Genomic DNA, 23455 nt, shown 5'->3' with positions numbered 1-23455 from the left:
GAGCCGCTCATATGATTTGATGGTGATGTCATTGGGGTGTTTCACAGGCTCCTGCTTAATTACATTTTGTACTCTGTACAGACAACAACTCTTTCAATAAATCTGCTGTTGTTCATCTGAATGTGTGTGTGCAGATCTCATCTTTTACTTTTTGTTTAAAACCCACAACCCCTAACATAGTTAGGACATTACAAGAGGTTTATATTTTTTCAAGGTATATTCCTCATTTACCATTTTCCTACCACTGCAGACATCTGAATGGGGTCTTCCTGTGTTTGTAGGCGGTTGGTGTTGTATCACAGTTGCATCACAGCTTGGTATGGCTCCTGCTCTGCCCAAGGCGGCAAGGAACTACAAAAGGTTGTGAATGTAGCCCAATCCATCACGCAAACCAGCCTCCCATCCATTGACTCAGTCTACACTTCCCGCTGCCTCGGCAAAGCAGCCAGCATAATTAAAGACCCCATGCATCCCGGACATTCTCTTTTCCACCTTCTTCCTTCGGGAAAAAGATACAAAAGTCTGGGGTCACATATCAACCAACTCAAGAACAGCTTCTTCTCTGCTGCCATCAGACTTTTGAATGGACTTACCTCGCATTAAGTTGATCTTTCTCTACACCCTAGCTATGAATGTAACACTACATTCTGCGCTCTCTCGTTTCCTTCTCTATGAACGGTATGCTCTGTATAGCACACAAGAAACAATATTTTCATTGTATACTAATACATGTGACAATAATAAATCAAATCAAATGTTAATGCGAGGGCAGGGAGGTAACATGTTGCTGTACATCACCAAGCAACAACAGCAAGGGCTGGGAGTGGGGAAAGAGGGTGAGGGCAATGGGAAGGTTTCAAACTGAGGTGATGGGCACCCAAGAGGAAACCAAGCCATTCACATAGAAGGTAGGCCTGTGCTACGTCATTCAGGAACAGAGTAAATGTCTTGTGCAGTCAGCTGTAGGAGAGATGATAAAAATGACAGCAGCACCCCATTACAAGAAACTCATACACCACACTGATTTCCAGTACATCTGAAAGAACGACTGTTGTTTGGATTGGAGCCACCACTGCATCCTGGGCACAATTCCTAGGCGGCTTTGCAGCTGAGGGACCTGGATAAATAGATGTAATTAAACAAAGCCAGTGATCACTTGAGCAGATTTTTCCATGATCTCATGGCAGGGCCACACAAAAGCCCTAGTTTTAAGGAGCCTAGCAGGACAGTCAAACCAAACAAGAGCAACCCTGCCTGAGACTAATGACGCATCACAAATCCTTGATGAACTTCTCTCCACTTGAAAATGGCATAATTCCTTCTGGAGCACTTCTTCTTGTGCTTGGCATTGTCTTTGCATTAATACCACAGTAGTCTCAAATGGCCCAAGAGTAAATATCCCCACCACATATGACCAAGCTTCAGAGCACTGTTAACTCTTGGTTTAACACTACACCTTGCTTCATGCATTTCTTAATAGATATAAAATTAAAACTGCATCGTCCTACCTAGACCAATTTTGAGTCAACAGATTTCATTGTTTTTTACATGCTTGTGTTAGTCAGTACACATTATTCTTTACAGCATTTGTCTAGTTGGGGGTGATTTCTGCTGCTTGCTAATGATTCAGTATTATTCAGAATTGTATTAAATCCACGCTTGCCCAAGCTGTCAGTCATGCTGTGACTTAACAGCGTTCCATAATTAAACAAAAAAAAAGTAGATCTGAGCAAGCTTCCAAATCTCTTAATTCGGATTGGAAATCAATGAACCTAATTAAAAACTAGTCATCCAGTTTACATCCACAACTACCAATCCCCATTTCAAATTGAATTTAAACAAGGTACTGTTTTTAAAATAATTATTCAAATTAATCTTTGCAAAGTATTTGACGATGTTAAAAAGCACTACATTCACAAAAGTTCTTGCTTTTGAGCTCATGTGCATCACTCTTGAATATCTTTCAGATTTCAATTTTCTCCATGTTATTTTCTTACAATAAGGCCTCAAAGTTGCGGTTACATTCCTGAAAATTGTAATTTTAAGTGAATCGTGGTTTCATACAAGGGTCAATGTCACAACTACGATTAGGTTTCTTCAGAAACCTCTCGCCCATATAAAAAACACATACAAGTTGAAATACTGTACCATATGTATGCAGCACTGTGCATCCAGAGCAGAGATAACTTGCAACATATAAAAATACAATGCATTATACAATTCAAAACCACTCGCCACAGAGTTCCATACATTTAGATCAACAAGGCTTCACCGAATGGCAGATGCTGGTGGCAGCAGGTATGACAAGACACAAATACTTGCTTTTAAATCGGCAGGTAGAGGTCAGATCTTAGGGCCTTCAATGCATGGAACAGCTGGGAAATGGCTGCATTTACACTGCTCTGGGGTGTTTTTAAACATAGTTTGGGCCCTTTCATGCATGCACAAGCCGGGAAAGGGCCGCACATATGCAGTTAGTCTTTCTACATTCTTTAGGCCAGGAACCAGCCCTATACACCTGCACAGGAAAGGGAATGGTGTGAAGAGCAGGTCCAGTGACCTGGGGCTGAAGGGCCATTCCAGAGAAGGTAATCCACGGAGCAGGACAGAGGGAGGGGGGACAGGGAGAAGGCCCAGAAGTAAGTCCCAGCAGGGACATAGATCAGAAAAAGTTCTTAAAAATCATAAGGAGCAGAGCAATAGGCTCTGAATTAAAGAGAAATAGCTGTGGGGAGCAAACTTGACACAAACTGGGCTCAAGAGATGCGCAGATGATGTGAGAGGTCAGCCAAAGGTTAGTGAATCCATGTTGCAGGTCTCAAGGGCAATGGTACCCCTTTTGAGTCGTGATGTTCTGCTTGGCACAGCCGAAGACCTGAAATTGTGCTTGGAAGATGAAGCTCAAGGGAACACATATTTTGGGGGAAAGGAGTCTTGGAAGGTGAGATCAAAAGCCTGGAGGTGAATTCTTGTTAAAGCCATCCAAGTTGGAATGACCTGCAGATGTGGAGATTGTGGAGATGGGGAAGACTGAGTTTCTGTGAGACTGGTTGGATCACAAGATGCCTGGGTGGGTTGGTGAGAAATCCATGGAATTTGCTTTGGTCACATCCGTCATTCACTTGAGTGTGGTTTCTGACCACAGTTCACCAGCTGGTTCACATGCACCTTCTTAAAGTTTATTTATTAGTGTCACAAGTAGACTTACATGAACACTGCAATGAAGTTACTTTGAAAATCCCCCCGTCACCACACTCCAGCACCTATTCAGGTACACTAAGGGAGAACGTAGTTTGGCCAATGCACCTAACCAGCATGTCTTTTGGACTGCGGGAGGAAACCCACGCAGACACAGGGAGAACGTGCAGACTCCATACAGACAGTGACCCAAACCAGGAATCAAACCCAGGTCCCTGGTGCTGTGAGGCAGCAGTGCTAACCACTGAGCCACTGCCGCCGTATTAGTGTACAAGATAATTATTGTAAATTGTTCATCAATCTGAATATTTATGTATCTGTAAAGTGATTATTGGGATAAAGGGATAGTATGATTTGATTTATTTTCTTGTGTTGATATTGAGACCTTTCCAACCTTTTTGTCTGGTGTAATGTAGTTAATTTTGTTTATTGGGTACTTCATTCCATGTTAAAAGTTCATCTGCAGACTCCTGTGAATTTGTTCTGCAAATTTCCTCCAAGATTCCGAAAACAAATATTAGGATCTATCAAGCCATGTTGCTCTGAGATCAGCTGGAATTGTCAAATGAATCTCAGAACTATCTGCATTGACCAACGTATGCCATTAAATGTCATTATGCCCAGGACTTCAATGTGAGCTCAGCATGGGCAAAGCCAGCAGCGCAATCTGGAGTGGAGCCAGAAGAATAGACAACAGAGGCGAGGCCGGGGAGTAATGCTAGGAGCCAAGGGTGGCAGCAGGGGGAAAGGTTGTGTGCGCAGGTCACAAAAGAAATCATCTGTGGCAAGTGATATTAAAATGGAACTGGCAACGTTAAACAGATATATTAACACTGCTTTATTAATAGTGTTAAAGCAAGAGAACATTGAGCGCAGCAATATTACGTGAGGACTTACGTGCTTTCAATTTCTTTAGATCAACAGTAATGTGGCCAAACAAGGGTCATAATAAAGAGAAATAAAAAGGTTGCATTCATGAAGCACCCAAGTAGCTCTCAAAATCATTCAAACAGATAAATAGACCAGCAGGGTTGCCCCAGCAAAACCCAAGAGCTGCAAATGAAATGACTGACCAATTAATCTATCTTTTGGTAGCACTGGTTGAAGGAGAAACATGCAATAGGACATCACAAGAACTGCCTATTGTTCAAATAACATCGCAAGATGTTTAATATCTGACCAACTGGAATGGGGAGATAACAGTCTGGTTTCAAGTCCTGACTAAAGAATAGCAGTTCAACAATGAGCAGTTCTAACACTACACTCGAGTCTCAGCAGGTTATCAGCTCTACATGGTGTGACGTGATCTACATGTGAGGCACCACAAACTGAACCAAGCTGACACGATGACCATTGTATGACATTAATGTAAAAATAGACTTCACACCAGGCGATTAAGTGACAGATTGTACATCAGTAGAAACGTCTGCAGAACACAGAGCCTAATAACAATGCACATTTTTAACAGATTGTTCCATGGCGGCACAGTGGTTAGCACTGCTGCCTCACAGCACCAGGGACCTGGGTTCGATTCTCGGCTTGGGTCACTGTCTGTATGGAGTTTGCATGTTCTCCCCGTGTCTGCATGGGTTTCCTCCGGTTTCCTCCCACATTCTGAAAGACGTGCTGGTTAGGTGCATTGACCCGAACAGGCGCCGGAGTGTGACGACTAGGGGAATGTCACAGTAACTTCATTGCAGTGTTAATGTAAGCCTTACTTGTGACTAATAAATAAACTTTTACTTAATAACGCTGGTTTATCTAATACAAGCTTCTCACTCAGCCCACACCTGAAACAAGATGTTCATGTAGCTTGGGACGACAGCATTGCCTTTGAACTTGCATAATGTGAAGCAGAAGCATTATACGCTAATATCATATCTGAATTTTGGCTGAAGGATAGTCACTTACAACATATATCTTGGGAAAGACTTAACAATCCAATTTGACCATCACTGCAATTGTGTTCCTGCTTGATAACAACGCTAATGTTGAACTGAAGTACAACAGTGGAGTTAGATCCAAGTTACTAATACATCTGCTCATGAAGGCTTGATACCACTGCATACTAAAGGTTAGAATGGAATTGAACATGTTAAATTTAACAGCCTGAAGGACAGTTTGCCTATTGCTACACATTGCAGGATCCTCACCTATGCAAGAAAGCTCTACACTAGAGCCAGGTGGTCTAAACAAGATGTCACTGAAAGGAACAAACACTACAGTTGCTGACCTCAGATCAACTGGTACAGTTCAATGCACCTTTAGTAACAGAGTGGCACAGATCTGGCACAAGGTCATCATCGCTTCAGAGGGATGGGAAGAGAATGATGCACATCAACTTCAGAGATATTGTGGTTGGGAGAAACATCTATTTCCAAAGAAAGGGCGGCACGGTAGCACAGTGGTTAGCACTGCTGCTTCACAGCTCCAGGGACCTGGGTTCGATTCCCGGCTCGGGTCACTGTCTGTGTGGAGTTTGCAGGTTCTCCTCGTGTCTGCGTGGGTTTCCTCCGGGTGCTCCGGTTTCCTCCCACATTCCAAAGATGTGCGCATTAGGTTGATTGGCCATGCTTAAATTGCCCCTTAGTGTCCTGAGATGTGTAGGTTAGAGGGATTAGTGGGTAAAATATGTAGGGATATGGGGGTAGGACCTGGGTGGGATTGTGGTCGGTGCAGACTCGATGGGCCGAATGGCCTCTTTCTGCACTGTCGGGTTTCTATGATTTCTATGAAAGCAAATGGTGTATTAGGATTCTGATGCTCCACCAGTCTACCCAGCTGGCATGTTTAACAGGTTTCAGCACCTGAACACAGGCCTGGGGAGAAATGAGCCAGGGTTTCCAACTGAGATCATTATCCAAGATTATACCTCCTGCTGGAAAACATGCATAACATGCAGACATTTAGCAAGGGGAGGAGGGGGGGGGGTGGAATTCTCCAAATTTAGCTCAGATGCACAGGAATTAGAAGGAGTAGGCAATTCAGCTCTTCGAGCCTGCTTGGGTATTTAATATGATCACAGCTGATCTCATTTTAGTCTCAACTCCATCTTCCTGCCCATTCACCATAGCCCTTCAAACACTGATTGATTAAAAATCTGTCCAGTTTCCTTAAATTTACTCAATTTACACGCTAGGGTAGTGAATTCCAGTCTTACGACCTTTGAGGTAATTTTTCTTCATCTGTTTTAAATCTGCCACTTTTTAATCCCAAAACTATTTGACTTCTTGTTCTTGATTGCCTCTCCACATCTACTTTGTCAATCCCCTTTATCACCTTGCACACCTCATTTAGATCTCCTCTCAACTCCAGGGAGTATAGACCTAAATTGCCCAATCTCTCTTCTTAAGACAAGCCCCTCATCTCTGGAATCAATCTAGTGAACCTGCTCTGAACTACTCTCAATGCAGCAACATCCCTCCTCAAAGGAACCAAAACTATACACAATATTTTGAGTGCAGTCTCACTAATGATTTGTAGAGTAGAAGCAACACTTCACTACATTTATATTCTATTCCTTTAGTAATAAATGTCAAGATTCCATTTACCTTCCTATTGCCTGCTATAGCTCCATACTAATTTGCTGTGATTCATGCACAAGGACTCATAGAATCATAGAAACCCTACAGTGCAGGAGGCCATTCGGCCCATCGAGTCTGCACCGACCACAATCCCACCCAGGCCCTACCCCTTAACCTGGCATTTTTACCCCACGGCACAGTAGCACAGTGGTTAGCACTGCTGCTTCACTGCTCCAGGGACCTGGGTTCGATTCCCGGCTTAGGTCACTGTCTGTGTGGAGTTTGCACATTCTTCTCGTGTCTGCGTGGATTTCCTCCGGGTGCTCCGGTTTCCTCCCACATTCCAAAGATGTGCAGGTTAAGGTTGATTGGCCATGCTTAAATTACCCCTTAGTGTCCTGAGATGTGTAGGTTAGAGGGATTAGTGGGTAAAATATATAGGGATATGGCCTGGGTGGGATTGTGGTCGGTGCAGACCCGATGGGCCGAATGGCCTCTTTCTGTACTGTAGGGTTTCTATGCTTCTATGATGAATCCCTCTAACCTACGTATCCCAGGACACTAAGCAATTTAGCATGGCCAATGCACCTAACCCGCACATCTTTGGAGTGTGGGAGGAAACCGGAGCACCTGGAGGAAACCCACGCAGACACGGGGAGAACACGCAAACTCCACACAGACCCAAGCCGGGAATCGAACCCAGGTCCCTGGAGCTGTGAGGCAGCAATGCTAACCACTGTGCCACCGTGCTGTCTGTCTCTCCACGTCTAGAGGGACTCACAGGTCCCTCTGCACCGAAACACTCAAATGTTTCTCTCCATTTAGACAACTTGCCTTTCTAATTTTCCTACCCCACACTTATCCACATTAAACTCCATCTGCCAAATTTTGCCCCATTCACTTAACCTATCCATATGTAATTTTTAAATTTAATTATCACAACTTACTATCGCCACTATTTTAGTGTCATCTGTAAATTTGGCTATGGTACCTTCTATCCCTGTATCCAAGTCACTAATATAGATTATAAATAGTTGGTGCCCGAGGACTGAACCCTGTGGCACCCACTAGTTACATCTTGCCAAACCGAAAAAATCCTATTTATCCCAACTCTCTGCTTTCTGTTGGTTAGCCAATCCTCTATCTAGGTTAATAAATTACACTAACCCCATGTGAACTAACCTGGTGTATTAACTATTTGTGTGGCACCTTATCAAATACTTACTGGGAACCCAGATGTACTACATCTACAGGATTCCCATTATCCACTTGGCTTGTTACATCTTCGAAAAACTCAAGCAAATTAGTCAAACATGGTTTTCCCTGCATTAAAACCATGCTGACTCTGGTGGATTGCATTTTGATTAAATGTCCTGTTATTACTTCCTTAATAATGGATTTGAACAATTTTCCAGCAACAGATGTTAAACTAACTGGTCTATAGTTTCCTACTTTCTGCCTCCCTCCCTTTTTGAAAACAGGCATTATATTAGCATTTTCCAATCTACCGGAACCTTTCTCGCATCCAGGGAATTTTGGAACAACGTAACCAATGGATCCACTATCTCCTCTGCCACTTCCTTATAAGACCCTAGGATGTAGGCCATCAGGCCCTGGGGACTTGTCTGCCTTCAATCCCAATAGTTTGCTCAGCACTTTTCCCTTAGTGATGATAGCTCAAAGTTTTCCCTTGCTATAATCTCTGCATTTTCTGTTACTATTGTGAAAACTGAGGCAAAATATTGGTTTAGTATCACAGCCATTTCTGCATTCCCCACTATTAACGCCCCAGCCTCATTTCCAAGGGACCAACATTCACTTTAGTTACTCTCTTCTTCTTTATATATTTATAGAAACTTTTGCTGTCCGTTTTTATATTTTGTGCTAGTTTTCTTTCATAATTTACCATTGCTCTTTTTATTTTTTAGTGACCCTTTTGTTGATCTTTAAAAGCTTCCCAATCTTCCAGTACACCACTGGGCTTTGTAATACAACATGCCTTTGTAGTCTTTATATTGTCCTCAACTTCCTTGCTTAGCCATGGAAGTCTTTTCCTCCTCTTACCACCTTTCCTCCTCTCTGGAATATATTTTAGTTGGGAGGATTTAAATATCTCTTATTGTTCATCAACCATGCTCTCTTTTAATTTTCCTGCCCAGTCCACTAGGGCAAAGTCTGTCCTCATGACCTTTATTATTACCTTTGTTTAACCCCAGAACATTAGTGTGGGACTCCAATTTCTCACCCTCAAACTGAATTTGAAATTTCAAGCATGTTATGATCACTCTTCCCTACAGAATCTTTAAGTATGAGATCATTTATTAGCCCTACTTCATTCCATAATACCATATTTAGAATAGCCTGCTCCCTGGTTGGTTCCACAACATATTGCTCCAAAATAATAATCTCTTATTCGATGAATTCTCCCTCGAGGATACCCTTGCCAATTTGATTTTTCTAGTCAATATGCATGTTAAAATCACCCATGATTATTGCTGTACCTTTCTTACAAGCCCTCAGTATTTCTTGGTTTATAACATGTCCCACTGCGGAACTACTGTTTGTGGACCTATAGATTAATCCCTCCAACGACTTCTTTCCTTTGCTATTTCTTATTTCTACCCAGACTGATTCTACATCTTGGACTCCAGTGCCTATACCATTTCTCACTACAGCATTGATCTCTTCCTCAACTAACAAAGCTCCATCTCCTTATTTTCCCTTCTTGCCTATCCTTCTGAAATATTGAGGATTTTGAACATTCAATTCCCAAACCTGGTTCCCCTGCACCATACCTCAGTAATCAGATGTTGGAACATGCCCATTTGTCTCTATCTGCGCTGTTAACTCAATTTTATTCCGAATGTTTCGTGCACTCGGCCACAAAGCCTTTAAAGTTTGTTTTATTATCCAATTTCCCTCCTCTTGTATAAGTATGTACAATATGACTTTCATATGATCTATCACTACCTTTGCTTTCTGTTGACAATATTCAACAGGTCTTGTTAGGATTCACACACAAAGAATGGTCAGTTAGGTGGAGTCATGGAGAATAGTTTGTGTTCATGGACTCTTAGCATGAGACACTTCAGTCTACTGGGAATGTTCACTGATATCATGCACAAAGATACAATCCAGGTTACAGCTTTGCTGGGATAATATACAATATATGTTCATTACACAGACTTGTAAAACTGATTGCTTGAACTCCATATGTTAAGATGCTGACCGTCAGTGAATTAATAAAACTGTAATTTAATAAAAGTAATTTAATAAATTTAATAAAAGTCAGATGCTGCTGCAAACCACAAGAGCAAAAATCTGGTGATTTATGGCCAGTCAAAGCTGGGAGTTATATCGCTGTCCATTCATTTTTCTGCAGATTCCTATGTTCAATCCCCAATAAAATGAGAATGGCATTAACCCTTAGACTGCTGCAGGGCCCATTGTCCCTAGCCCAGCTGCCTTTTCAGCTCACATCCTGATGTTGGAACATACGCTAATCCATGCACTCGAGTGTAATGCCAAATTAAATCCCCTTCCTCTTTTCCTCAGTCTTTCCCAGCTTTTTTCTCAAATTATATATTTCTCTCTATACTTAATTTCTGTAATTACCTTCTATTCATTTTGGAGATGGGAACTTGAAGTCTTTTGATTGGCTTAAAACAACGAGTTGAAGCCGGTCAAAAGGCAGAACAGTGAAGAGCAGCGGGTACCATGCTCTTTGGGGCCATAGTTCCATCAGAGACTAGTCAATGTAATCCTCGTGCTCTAGTTCTACTTTAGCACAAGTCAAACAGTCTACATATCCTGATACTGAGCGCTGTAAAGACCAGTGGGGATGAATTCCTTTGATGGCTATGTGGAAGAAAGGAATTGTATTTATATATTTTCCATCACATCGGGGAAATTATCAGCCGATGTGCTGATATCGGTTAAGGGAGGAATTTCAATCAGAATTCTGCTCAAGCTTCAAATAGTGCCATGAGTTATTTTAGGAACATCAGTCAGACAGATGGTGCAACATGGCCTTCTCAGTGATATGATCAAGAGTAGGATAACTAACTTTAAATTATAGACAAATGCCCAGCGATTCCCCTTAATGTGATAAGCTCTGTTGCCTACAGCTTCATGCTGAGGGAAATGAAAAGCTCCTAAGTGTGAGAGTTAGTAACACCAGTATAGATATGTAAAAGTTTTAAAAAAAATAGTTTTCATAGTTTCAAGAGAGGGGGAGAAAACTTTAGCTAAATACTGTCATGCTTTCTCCGGGTGGTAGCAAACACTTGCTTATCATTTCAAAGATATTACAATTTCAACAGAATACCCATTGTTTTGCTTTTATTATAGCTTAAGAGACAAAAACACAGAAAAAATATCAAATTTGTCAAATTACGGAAACAGATTTCTCAATGACCTTTCACTCCAAAAGATCAATTCTCCAGCAAATTCCTCGCCTCCCTCCTCGTTCCTTAAATGGTTATTCCTCATGTTTGCCCCTAGTTAGTGAGCACTGCCTATTCAATCACAGTGGCCATCATAGCCCAGTTCTATCCTGTTGCACTCGACACCCATACATCTACCACCAGGGATCACTAGATAGTTTACCGGAGCAGTCGCAGCCATAAAATATCCAAGATAATTTTGAGCAATTAATGGGAAAAGATGGCACCCATCTGGGATTCAAACTAGAATTACAGAGCGATGAGTTTACATGGGCACCACCCATGTAAAGTGTAGACTTTTACAGTTAACAAAAACAACAAAAAATATAACCAAGGAAAAAAAAGGTTTGCATGCAAGGTAGTGCAAGATTTTTAGTAAGACAATAAATGGTAAAAGACAACTGATCATGAATAAGAACGGTGAACTTGGGGTAGTGAATAATAAGATTGTCATTGACTTCAGGAAGCATAGTGGAGAACATGCCTCTGTCTGCATCAACGAGGATGGAGTAGAAATGGTCGAGAGCTCCAAGTTTTTAGGTGGCCAGATCACCAACACCCTATCCTGGTCCCTCCATGCCGACACTATAGTTAAGAAAGCCCACCAATGCCTCTACTTTCTCAGAAGACTAAGGAAATTTGGCATGTCAGCTACAACTCTCACCAACTTTTACAGATGCACCATAGAAAGCATTCTTTCTGGCGGTATCACAGCTTGGTATGGCTCCTGCTCTGCCAAAGATCTCAAGAAACTACAAAAGGTCGTGAATGTGGCCCAATCCATCACACAAACCAGCCCCCCATCCATTGACTCTGTCTACACTTCCCGCTGCCTCGACAGGACCCCACGCACCCTGGACATTCTCCCTTCCACCTTCTTCCGTCAAGAAAAAGATACAAAGGTCTGAGGTCACGTACCAACCGATGCAGGAACAGCTTCTTCCCTGCTGCCACCAGACTTTTGAATGGACCTACCTCGCATTAAGTTGATCTTTCTCTACACCCTAGCTATGACTGTAACACTACATTCTGCACTCTCTCCTTTCTTTCTCTATGAACGGTATGCTTTGTCTGTATAGTACACAAGAAACAATATTTTGCACTGTATACTAATACGTGACAATAATAAATCAGGGAGATCACAGCTTGCATAATAACATTTCAGACAGTAGACTATTGATCCAATTGCCCTACCCACAACTGTCCAAGAGGTTATTTTGATGCATTTCATAATCAAACAAGAATCCTGCAATGGGATCATATGCCTCCCTTTTGTCAATCCATGTTCACTGTTCTGTGTGGTTTCATTGTGACACCAATACCAAAGTTTTTGCCCAATCTTACTTTTTCCTTGTGTTGTCTTTATGTTTAAACTGCAGCGAGACACGTGGGTCACAATGTAGCTAACCACTCCTCATAGCTCTACCCTCTCAGTTTGTACTTGTCCATTAAACTGCTTTACAGTAACAAAGCACTGACGAAAGAAGCAATCCAAACTCTCCTGCAAGTACTAACATGTTGGGGAATGGTTCCCCAGGCACTGCCAGCCTCTGGAGCTCAGATGGACAAAAGGGGAATATGCTTAACACTAAACCATCAATAGATCTCTGGTTGTTCTTTATAATGCATTTGATCTTATTTGTACACAATGCAGCAGACACGCAGTGCGCTAGAGCTGGCATAGCATAGTGAAAGGGTAATAAAAGCGAGAGATAAATGACTGGTACTAAAATCATTGTTTTCTTTTTCCAAACAACACAGCATAATATGTAATTGTTTTTGGGCACTGAATTTAGTGCAGTGAAGTCAAGGTTGTTTAACCAGTAAACTACAGAAAACATAAAAAATTTATGGCCCGCCTAGCCTGTAGCAGCCAAAAAGAGCAATCGAATCTAATCCCACCTTTCAGCTCTTGGTCTGTAGCCCTGCAGGTTACAGTTGCATATCCAGGTACTTGTAAATACAATGAGGGGTTCTGCCACTCTTTCAGGCAGAGAGTCCTAGACCCTCTCTGGACAAAAATGATTTCTCCTCAGTTCCCTCTTAATTCCTCTACAATTACTTTAAATGTATGTCTCTGGTTATAGATTTCTTTGCCCATGGAAATAGAGCGGATAGGACCGATCTGGACCCCTCAAGATTTAATCTCTTCTCAGCCTTCTCTATTCCAAAGAAAGCCTCAATTTTTACAATCTTTCCTCATAGCTAAAAGTCTCCATTCCTGGCAACAGCCTCATAAATCTGCTCTGTACCCGTTCTAACACATTCTTTCCGTAATGCAGTCAACAGAATGGTGCAGTTTTCTAGCATGGTCTAACTAATGTTTACTACAATTCTAGCTCTGCACTGGCTACAGCCATACCGAGCACAAAGGAAGATTGTTGTTGTTGAAGGTCTACCTCTCAGCCCCAAGACCCCACTGCAGCAGCTATTCAGTGCTCCGTGCTGAACAATCTGCAAGGGCTTTATTTCTTGGCCTTTTCGCTAAGATCAAGCTTCAGCCCAAGATGGGGTGCAATGCCGTTTCTTGTCAGCTTGGATCTTGTATGTCTCTCTTGATGGGGTAAGAAGTTTAACAACACCAGGTTAAAGTCCAACAGGTTTATTTGGTAGCAAAAGCCACAAGCTTTCGGAGCCTTAAGCTCCTTCTTCAGGTGAGTTCTTCACTCACCTGAAGAAGGAGCTTAAGGCTCCGAAGGCTTGTGGCTTTTGCTACCAAATAAACCTGTTGGACTTTAACCTGGTGTTGTTAAACTTCTTACTGTGTTTACCCCAGTCCAACACCAGCATTTCCACATCATCTCTTGACGGGACCATGAATTGGATTTCATTTGAATTGCTTTTTGGAGCAAGCAAGTGAATGGATTCAGATTTGCCTGGTTCACTCTGTGCATTGGCTTTATAAGCTTAAGAATGGAGTAAAAATTACAAAAACAATCTTTAAGAATGGAGTAATTGTTCTTTAAATCTTCAAGGACAGTTTTTCTCACCTCATTTCTGGTATTTAGCTCCTTGGTCCATGTTTCAACCAAGGCTATAATGAGGCCTGGACCGCGTGATCCTGGCCAAACCCGTAGAGCATCATTAATCGGGTTATTGGTGCGTGAAGTGCACTGGCAACAACTTGTTCCATTATTTTGTGATGTTTCGGAGTAGACGGAGCAGTAATTGGCCAGGTTGGATTTGTCCTTTTTTTGCTCAAGTCATATTGGTGCAATCTTCCACATTGTTGGCAGATGCCAGTATTGTAGCTGTACAGGAACAGCTCAACTAGGGACATGGCTCATTCTAGAGCAGCAGGGACATTCTACAGCCCATTGCATGTGTTGAATGCTGTGTGCTCAGCCATTTCTCAACATTATTGACTGAAGACTGGCTTCTGCGATAACAACGAGATGGATTTTTTAATCTGTCATTTCTGGCTGAAGATTGCAAACATTTTCACCTTTCCTTTTGCAATCATGTGCTGGCACTGTTATCATTGAGGGTGCCTCTTCCTCTCATTAGTTATTCAATTAGCCACCACCATTCACAACTGGATGTGGCAGGATCACATATCTCATCAGTTGATTGTAGGATCACCTAGAACTCTCTATAGCGTGCTGCTTCTACTATTTAGCATCCGCGTAATCGTGGATCGTTGCAACCTCATTTTTAGGTATAGCTGTTGTTGTTCGACAAAATTTTCTACACTCCTTATTGAACCTGGGTTGGTCTCTGGCTTGATGATAATGGTAGACGGAGCAGCATGCCAGGTTACAGATCGTAATTGAATATAGTTTGGATGCTGCTGATAGGCCACAGCACCTCATGAGCTACTTGGCTCTGATTTTATTTCATTTAGCATGCTGGTAGTGGCACACACTAAGAGTATCACAATGCTGTATTTACAACAAAGGATACACGGAGGGTGAAAAATGATTGAACAATCCACATAAATATTCCATCACTTGGGCAATTATATCAAATTGATGTTTTAAGTTCAATTTTTGAAACCATAAAAACAAAGGCTGCTTTGAAAGTGCTGGAAAAACCCAGCAGGTCTGGCAGCATTTTTGGGGAGGGAAAGAGTTAACGCTTCAAGTTTAAAGTTTATTTATTGTCACAAGCAGGCTTACATTAACACTGCAATGAAGTTACTGTGAAAATCCCCTAGCTGCCATACTCCAGTGCCTGTTCGGGTACACTGAGGGAGAATTTAGCATGGCCTAGACAGCACCTCTTTCGAACTGTGGGAGGAAACTGGAGCACCCGGAGGAAACCCATGTAGACATGGGAGAATGTGCAGACTCCGCACAGACAGTGACCCAAGCCAGGAATCGAACCCGGGTCCCTCGCGTTGTGAGGCAGCAGTGCTAACCACCGTGAATATGAAGAGTCATATCAGACTCGAAACGTTAACTGTTTCACTCTCTATGGGTATTGCCAGACCTGAGTGTTTCCAGTGTTTCCTGTTCTTATTTCAGATTTCCAGCATCTGCAGTATTTTAGTTTTATAAAAGCAAAGGCAGTCCCGTTTATTGCTAAACTAACCTGTTATATTGCTACAGTGGATTTCTGAACTTACGCTAGATTTTCCTTAATTGTCAGTGTGAATAATCTTCTCCCACTTAAATAACCAACATCCATAGTACATTGATCAATAGGACTAGAATTAAACTCTGCTGCTACAAAACATTAGGTACTCAATGTTTAAAATAGCTGTATGGGGCTGTTCACATTTGACTGCCTTTTACTGGGAAACATCTCAAGGAAGGGAATAATGCCCAGTAAAACATTTAATTCCATGTGCCAGTAATATAACATCTTGTCACGCAAGCTATTTTTGCATAATATTTACCAAAAACATTGCCTAATAGGGCAATACCTCTAAAGCGTGCATTTTTATGCAAGGTAACATGCACAGCCATTTCTGAGCAACACCTCTAATTGTACAGAAGCATACAGCATATTCCTGACCGTAACTGTAACATTCTTCTCACCCTGTTTATATGTAAATAGCACAAACATGCCCTGACAATATTCCAAAACAGCTCAAAGCAATGGGGAAAAACATTTCCAGACATCTCTGAATCACCATGTCCATCTTAATTTTCAAAAAAAGTCAAGGCAATGCATCACGTTGCAAAGAAGGATTTGCAAGACTGACCCTGCTAAATGCAACTAAATCAACACTCACTTGCATCTTAGTCCACCTCTGGGGCTTTGTTGCAGTTGATTTTAGATCTTTGAAAAGCATCGGGTCCACCGTAGGTTGCAAATATAAAGGACACTGATAAGGAGGTTTTCTCATATGCTCAGCCAGAACTGTCAGGCAGAGATAGCTCTGGGATCACAAACGCAGCAGCAAGCGTCAACATCTCATGCTGCTCATGGTCACGTACGTGATGGGCTCCTTCCCAGCTACCTAACATAACGGAACCATCGATAAATTTAGCATATGCAGCACTCTGGGTGCGGAGTCTTTCTGCAGCTGAAAGAGCACTTTCCTGCTGCTGTACAACGCCTTTAACTCTCTGGACAAGCTCACTATTCTAAAATAGAAATACATCCAATTTTAATTCATGTACAACTCAACTGCTGTATGGGTGAGGGATAGATGGGGAAAGAATATATGATAGGTTAGAGTAAAAGGATTTAGACTTCCTCAAATTCCAATTTTAAATGTTAGCTCAGTTTGTTGAGTCACTCGTCTGGCTCAGATAATTATGGGGTTCAAACCCCACTCCAGAATGAGTACTTAATTATGTCAGTATTGGGAGAGTGCTGTATCATCAATGGGCGTTGCCCTGCATTAGATTTTGCAATCTAATGAATGGTATAGATTGTGACACTACTTAAATAACAGGATAGAGTTTCCCAGGCATCCTGGTTAATTTTCCTCCCTGCACCCAACACCAAAGAAAAGTTACCTGTGGGACCTTGCTGTGCACACTAGGCTTCCCACCATAAAAAGTCACTACACATTCAATTTATTCATTGCACATGAAACTGTGAACTATTGCCGAGAGCAATCGGTGCCTTCAGGCAAACATGGGCAAAGTTCAACAGTATATTCAAAAATATTAAATAACAAACTAATGATTAAATATTAGCCAAAAATAATTTGGGAACTTGCTAATTATTCTTACAGAGAATATATACAGGGAATTAACACAAAGTACAATCTTCACGCAAAAGGGCAACAAATGGATGATGATTCATGGACTTAATTCAGCCCCATTTTAAAGTCATACTTTCTGCTCTCATTTTCTATTTTCATTGTCGAACTCCTACGTATGTACTTATAATGGAACCCGAGCTGCTGCAATTACACTTTCCTGCCAAGGTGATGGAGCAGCCAGGCTGACAAACACATCGCCCTTGGTGGGGAAGATGGTGAAAGAGATCAGGCTTTCAGACGGTGATTGGATCTATCCACAAAATATTTCAGCCAGGAAGGCTCAATTAGCTGTCTAATACAATGGGACAGAGAATAGGCCAAGGCCAGTTAACCAGTAGCCAGTTAACTGATGAGAACATTCCAGCTGAATTTTATTAAAACAAGGGTGCACCTTAGAATAAGGTGGATTATGATTGGGGCAGCACGGTGGTACAGTGGGTAGCCAGGGACCTAGGTTCAATTCTGGCCTTGGGTAAGGTGTTCTTTCGGAGAGTCAGTGCAGATTCAATGAGCTGAACGGCCTCCCTCTGCACTGTAGGGATGCTATGGTTCTTTGTTAAACATTTATATATATATGCTAAGTGTCACTGATAGTCCAAAGATGTGTGGATTAGGTTGATTGGCCATGATAAATTGCCCCTTAATGTCAGAGGGATCAAGAGCGTAAATATGTGGGTTTGTAGGGATAGGACAGTACCTGGGTGGGATTATTGTCGGTGCAGGCTCAATGGGCCAAATGGCCTCCTTCTGCACTGTGGATTCTATGAGTTGACATGCAGGTCCAAAAAATCAATTAGGAAGACAAATGGCATGTTGGCCTTGCAAATGGATTGGAGTACGAAAATAAGGGAGTCTTGCTCCAATTATACAGGACTTTGGTGAGACCACACCAGAATACTGCTTGCAGTTTTGGTCTCCATATTTAAGGAAGAATAGACTTGGGAGGTGACGCAGTGATAGTTCACTAGATTGTTCATAGAGTGTTGCCCTGTGATGAGAGGTTAAGTAAACTGGGCCTATAGTTTCTGGAGTTTAGAAGAGGGAGGTGATTTCATTGAAACAAGAAAGATTGCGAAGGGGCTTGGTAGAGTAGACACCAATTGGTTGGAAATTGCTAGGAAATCTAGAACCTGGGGGCATAAATTCAGGATAAGAGGTCAATCGATTAGGATGAAGCTGAGGAGAAAGAAGGTTGAAAGCCTTTGGAATTCTCCACACCAAGAAAGTGGTCATTGATTATATTTAAGGCTGAGATAGACAAATGTTTGGTCTCATGGATTCAAGGGATATGGGGAGCTGGCAGGAAAATGGATTTGAGGCAGGTCAGTCATGATCGCACTGAAAGGCAGAGCAGGCTCGAGGGGCCAAATGGTCTTCTCCTACCTCATGTTCTCAATGTGAGAGTTTTCAATTCATTTTGAAATGGGATGTGGTGACCCACCTATGAATATAACATAGATAAATGTGCAAGAAAGACACAACTTAAGACACACCCACACAACTTAACAAATTTGATCATGTAACATGATCCAGGTTTTTAAAAATTCTATCAAGTTAGCCTTAAATACGAGAATAAAATTAACAAATCATAGAATCCTACAGTGCAGAAGACCATTCGGCCTATCGATGCCATGATTTGCCCCATTCATTCAGAATGATGGATAGAAAAGATTCCAAGGAAAGCTGTTAAAATGCATGTTCATAGCTGACCGAACACAGGACGTTACCACTTTGTGCAATGATCCCAGGACTGTGGAAATGTGACTTGCCAGGTGCAATGTCATTGCTGAATAATGTAGGATTCTCAAAAAAAAACTAGCCATGAAAGAACTGGAGAATACAGATCACACAGTTTTACAATTTATGTGCCCCAACTGTGGGAAGTGGATTTGTTTTGCTGAGAGTGCATAACTGGGGAAGGAATACTTGTATCAGGAAGGAACAGATAATAGCCTGGTTCATTTAATTATTTCTTCACACTTATCAAATCGTAAAAAGCTCGAAATATTTTTCAAGCCAATTTCTGCGCACGGAATGGTTTTGCTCAGTGAACAGTAAAGTTTACTCACATTAGCTATTTTTACACAAAAGAAGCTGAGCTGCAGGACATTTGAAGTACGGAGTTGTGGACAACATTTGAGATAGTTATGTGCGCATTAACTCAGCATGTGAACCATAAGCCAGTTGCATTTCTGGGATCAAATGTCCATTCGGCTATGTTCATGTGATTCTCCCTCGCCTTGAAGGACCAAGCTTTGTGTACACATGGGAACTGAATCAGTTATTCAAGAAAAATACATTTCGCTACTTTGCTGCTTCCAGTAGTAACCCAATATATAGAAAGGAATGCATTAGAATGGTGCACACACACACACACACACAAACATCTGAGCAACAGTGAGCTCCTGCTTACAGGGCATGCTACATTACTGATTATTACAGCTTTGTTTCAAACAGCCCAAACCCCATGTGACCCTGAATGTTAGTTAAATATGCAGGAACTCATTTGAGATTAGTGAATCAATTAAAACACTTTTTTTCCATAAATTCCAAGGGCTTTCTTTCGAAATCCTCCAGCCCTCTGCATTAGGATATGTAATTGCACATCGCTTCAGTTGCCAGGGAGCCGCAGTGAGAATTAAAGGAAAATCCGCAACCTCATTTACTAATGGATTTAAATTGCCTGTTAGATGCCAATGCACATTATCATCGTGCACTTCCAATTTCTGGACTTTTTCCACCTTCTCTGATTTTTCCGAGGGTAAAAGGAGACATTAGTACCTGTAACAAAAATAGAAAAGTATGGAAAATCTCAGCAGGTCTGAGAGCATCTGTGAGGAGAGAATAGAGCCAATGTTTCGAGTCTGGATGACCCTTCGTCAGAAGGCACTTTTATCATCAGTTTTGGGCCCTGAGTGTTATTCTTCATGAGGAGGTGGGTACCACAGTTGAACTTGATCTGATTCTTTTCCAATGCTAGCAAATAGACCCTTTTACTGAGATACCTTACCCCCAGCAGGATTCCCTGCCTAATAGACAATAGTAAGGGGCAGATACCTTAGCTGCTTTGTTTCCCCTTTTGTAGGGGCACCCTGGTCAATTCTAGAACCCCAATTGCTGCATTTGCTTTAAAGCTACTAATTCAGCACAGATGGAAGACCAAAATCAACACCTTCTGGTCTGGTGATGTGGTACCAGATGGAAGTATGCTACAGCCCACTGTTAATTGAGGGCTAAATTCCTGAAGGTTCAATAACAACTTGCAATTACATAGTGTCTTTCACATAGTGTAATATATCCCAGAGCACTTCACAACAAACCATAAAAAATTTTGACACCGAGAAATATAAATAGATAGTAAGACAGGTGACACCAGGTGCGGCACAGTGACAAGCACTGCTGCTCACAGCGCCAGGGATCCGGGTTCAATTCTGGCCTCCACACCGTGTGGAATTTGCACATTCTCCCCGTGTCTGCGTGGGTTTCCACTGGGTGCTCTGGTTTCCTCCCACAGTCCAAAGATGTGCGGGTTAGGTTGACTGACCATGCTAAATTGCTCCTTAGTGTCAGGGGGATTAGCAGGGTAAATTTGTGGGGTTACTGGAATAGGGCGTGGGTGGGATTGTCATTTCCGGTCTCAATGGGCTGAATGGCCTCCTGCTGCATTGTAGGGATTCTATGATTCCGTAATGAATCATTAAAACACCAGGAGTTTAGTCAAGGTTTTAAGGAGCAACTTTAAGGAAGAAAGGTTTAGGGAATATCCAACAGAAGTTTTTTTTATGAAGGAAAAGTTTGTGTCGAATCGGGATTGTTAAAAAAGCGTGGTTTAAATAACGTACATCTCTGTTATCAGTATTCCAGAAGGCTGCTCTTTCCATAAGGAGAATTGCCCTCACTTTCAAAGTGGCCCCCTAGATGCAGATAGATAAATCACGCAGGCTGAAAGCTGCCTTTCTGGCTGGGCCGAATACCGCAGCACTACAAATTGATATCTGTGTTTTCCCCCTAAGCTTGGTGTCTTTTCCTCCAATGACACAGCTGAAACTGGGTACGAGGACCCGCAGCTCAAACCCGGGGCAAAAGAATGCAAAATAAAATCAGCCATGCATCAACACTGCTGCTCGCTTTGCAACGATAGTCTGTGCGGATACTCGTTACCCTGCTTTCACAGCACAACTATTTTAAGATTGGAATGCCATAAACTAAGTCCTGCAAGCAAGACCCAGACACTTTCTCACTTCAATTACTGCAGCAGTTTATTTTTCAAAAAGCAAAAAAAATGAGGGGTTATAAAAGTGCAATCTTTACAGGAAAGCTGGCCCTGTGAGGGACTAGAAAATAAAAACTGCGGTAGATTCTGCATCCGCATTCAAAACTCCCAGCTGATTATGGTTTGCACAGAGACAGCTGCCTCACAAGCCACAAGTTTCAATACTGACAGTGCAACAAAAGCAGTCCTCAATCAGGAGGTTGGCCACTGCATACTGGGGCTTCTTTTGAAATGCAGCCTAGAGTTGAGTTTTCTTTTCTGTTTTAAAAATTAAGAGAGGTGGGGGGGACAAATTGGCCAGATTGTTCTGGCACTGGATTATTCCGTGATAAAAGAATGCAGCAAAGATCAATATTAAGCAACAAATGTACTCCTCGGTTCTTGCCTTCAGATTTCCATTTAGAAAACAACCACATTTAGCGTTCTTACAATCACATGTTTTTACATTCAGTCTCTCTAATAGCCTGTTAGGCAGTGCTGTGAGGTTTGATGTCCGTTCACTGGTTATTTATTGCTACTTAGTTCAAGCTTCAAAACAAAAACAGGTTACACCCAGACACAATTGGTCTCTCTGGACTACGTCATTCCAATGTCCACACTTCACTCCGAGGTGAATAACAGAGCGCATTATCCCAGCTCGCCACCTCCATTTACTGCAACGTGATCCTTGTGCCCCAAGTCCCTCCATGATTCTGCTCAAAGTCACTGCAAGAGGGTGTTGGTTACTTCCTCCCTGCACATGCACTTCACCTGCTCTGAGAGGGGTTCCCGGTTTCTGTGCCACTCCCTTGTGTCCAATCCCCTCTTACAATGGGACCAGCATTGTTGACAATGTCTTCAATTAAGCTCACCCCCAAGTTGAGCTCTGAACCTTTACGCTGCTCTTCTTGAGCAAACATTTAACTGACAATATTTGCCAAAGTGCTTCCATCTCCTTATGGATTCTGGGTGCATCAGTGGCAGATCGTGATTGAGGTACTAAAAATGAACGGTCTATTCTTTGGTTAAAAAAAGGGTGGTTAGCACTGCTACCTCACACTGCCAGGGACCCGGGTTCAATTCCAGTCTTGGTGTGGAGTCTGCACGTTCTCCCCATGTGTGGGTTTCCTCTGGGTGCTCCGGTTTCCTCCCACAATCCAAAGACGTGCAGATTAGGTGGATCGGCCATGGTAAATGCACGGAGGTACAGGGCCGGCCTGGGTAAATTGCTTTTTCAGAGAGATGGTGCACACTCAATGGGCCGAATGGCCTCCCTCTGCACTGTGGGGATTCTCTGGTTCTGTGCTTTATGTCTTTCATATTGCCATTTATAAAATATGGCCAAATGAGCAAACAATGCAGACGGTATCATTTACTCCAGGTAATAATCTGTAAAAAAAGACTGGATGGATATATGGCAATGCTAGTCGTGATAATATGCCTCGGGGGATTTTCATCGTGACAGGTTTTATATTACTTTTACATTTCAATGTATATTAAAAGTAACACATACTGGTATCTCCACATACCACATCGAGTTAGAGCCGCAAAAGTCTTAAGGTGCTGGGCACTTATTAGCTACAGCCCAAACCGAACTGTATAGGTTCCTGACCAAATAATAATTAAACGCTGATTGACCAGTGTGCACTGACTTGAGTCTGCGTGGGTTTCCTTCGGGTACACCAGTTCCTTCCCACAGTCCAAAAGACATGTTGGTTAGGCGCATTGGCTATGCTAGATTCTCCCTCAGTGCACCCGAACAGGTGCTGGAGCCTGGTGATTAGGGGATTTTCACAGTAACTTCATTGTAGTGTTAATGTAAGCCTACTTGTGACACTAATAAATAAACAAACTTAATTGGAGCTGGTTTTCT

General features: G+C 42.2%; 1 protein-coding gene across 2 annotated transcripts in view; it reads right to left on the bottom strand.

The window, feature by feature from the left end:
- tmem94 (transmembrane protein 94) overlaps nucleotides 1–16576 on the bottom strand; it is a 108068-nt gene extending 91492 nt beyond the window's left edge. The window contains exon 1 of one of the 2 annotated variants that reach the window (XM_078225309.1): nucleotides 16347–16576. In XM_078225309.1, coding sequence (XP_078081435.1) covers nucleotides 16347–16460 — 114 coding nt within the window. In that variant the 5' untranslated portion in view covers nucleotides 16461–16576. Of the gene's footprint in view, nucleotides 1–231; nucleotides 362–16346 lie in introns of those variants that run through there. The other variant, XM_078225312.1, reaches the window with a different exon arrangement.
- Nucleotides 16577–23455: the final 6879 nt, after the last annotated feature.

This window comes from Mustelus asterias, chromosome 12 (assembly GCF_964213995.1).
Source record: "Mustelus asterias chromosome 12, sMusAst1.hap1.1, whole genome shotgun sequence".
NCBI classification, from domain to species: Eukaryota; Metazoa; Chordata; class Chondrichthyes; order Carcharhiniformes; family Triakidae; genus Mustelus; species Mustelus asterias.
This window is presented reverse-complemented; position numbering and strand designations above follow the sequence as displayed.